This window comes from Rhinolophus ferrumequinum, chromosome 10 (genome assembly GCF_004115265.2).
Source record: "Rhinolophus ferrumequinum isolate MPI-CBG mRhiFer1 chromosome 10, mRhiFer1_v1.p, whole genome shotgun sequence".
NCBI lineage: Eukaryota > Metazoa > Chordata > Mammalia > Chiroptera > Rhinolophidae > Rhinolophus > Rhinolophus ferrumequinum.
Window position 1 is genome coordinate 77228609 of NC_046293.1, and position 1536 is coordinate 77230144.

At 34.6% G+C, this 1536-nt stretch overlaps 1 protein-coding gene across 1 annotated transcript; it reads right to left on the minus strand.

Annotated features, from left to right (window-relative positions):
* Nucleotides 1-1198: 1198 nt before the first annotated feature.
* On the minus strand, nucleotides 1199-1309 carry LOC117029208 (thymosin beta-4-like). The gene has a single exon (XM_033118307.1). The coding sequence runs from the start codon at nucleotides 1307-1309 to the stop codon at nucleotides 1199-1201; it is 111 nt and encodes a 36-aa protein (XP_032974198.1).
* Between the last annotated feature and the right edge of the window lie 227 nt (nucleotides 1310-1536).

Below are 1536 nucleotides of genomic sequence, written 5' to 3' on the forward strand. Positions count from 1 at the left end.
GAAGATTTGAGTTCTGGCCCACCCAGAATTGTCAGAACTTATTAATATTTGTCAAAAATCCAGAAATAGAAAAATTAAAACCACAAAATCAATAAATAGAATTTAGTAAGAAATTATTGTGCACATAAATAATTTGTGAACTTGAAGCTTGCAAATTTAAAGCTTTTATGAAGCTCAGGGTAATGACATTACAGGATGGCTCACAAAATGAAAATGAGGAAACTGTTTAACCTTCACAATGATTGGTCATTACAATGGGGATTTCCAGGTGGCAGGGATTGGTTAAAAGTGATTATCTTATACTATTTTTAGGAAAATAATTTAAGTTTCTTTCATGATTAACAAAGGTATTTTCAAGAAGTAACCTAAGTGTTGTGTATGTTCATGAAGTAAGTTTTGCTTATGTGGCATGTTTTTGTCTGCTTAGGGAATTTTTATATCCAGTGTCTATTTTGTATTTAACTTGAACACATTCATGGCATCCAGCTGAAGTAGCAGAAAGACCACCACATATTAGGAGTAAGGATATGTCCTACAGCAGTCCTGCTTCATGGGAGAAGGGGAAAATGGGGCAGGTTTTCCAACCAGTGAATATTTGCCAACGTCTGGAGACATTTATTTTTCAAGTTGTAAAACATTTTATTTTCATATTTAAACAATTGTGAATCTCTTTTTTTTTTTTTAGTTAAAGTTTATTGGGTGACAATTGTTAGTAAAGTTACATTGGATGAATCTTGAGATTATAATGCTAAGCGAAATAAGTCAGACAGAAGAAGTCGAGAACCAAAAATTGTGAATTTCAATAATTAAAATCATTTCAACAACAACAACAAAAATTGGCACTCTGATTAAACTGCATTGTACAGCCTGCAGGACACGTTGGAACAGTTTGGTATTTAGGTTTCACTATCTTCCCACCCAGCTTCTGTCCTCCCTAACATGCTAGTTCTTTTCCTTCCCTGCCAGCCAGAGAGGTAGATTGGAGAGGCAAGTGTGGCTTTTGTTGTCAGTAGTTCTTTCATGTGTAAAGGGGCAGCATAGTCATTGAAACTTGATTCAACCTCTTTGCATCTTACAAAGTTAAACAGCAAAAAAAAAAAAAGAAAAAAAAAGAAGTAAAATAAGAAAGCAATGCTTGTGGAATGTACAGTGCATACTGGCGGTGCATGCCTCATTATGATTCACCAGCTTGCTTCTCTTATTCAATCCTTTCTTTTGAAAGCAATGGATTTTTCTCTTGCATTTCTGTCTTCTTCAATTTTGACTTATTGAATTTCTCAGTCTCAGCCACATCAGATTTTTTAGACATGGTTGCAGAGGAAGCAGAACAAGGCTCGTGAACAAGTGGAGTTCTATTTGCTTAGTGGTGGTTGCAAAGAGCTGGAGAATTTTTTTTTAACCTTTATTAAATTTATTGGGATGGCATTGGTTAGCAAAATGATATAGGTTTCAAGTGTACAATTCTATAATATATCATCTATATATTGCGTGTTCAACACCCAGAGTCAGTTCTCCTTCCATCACCATATATTGATC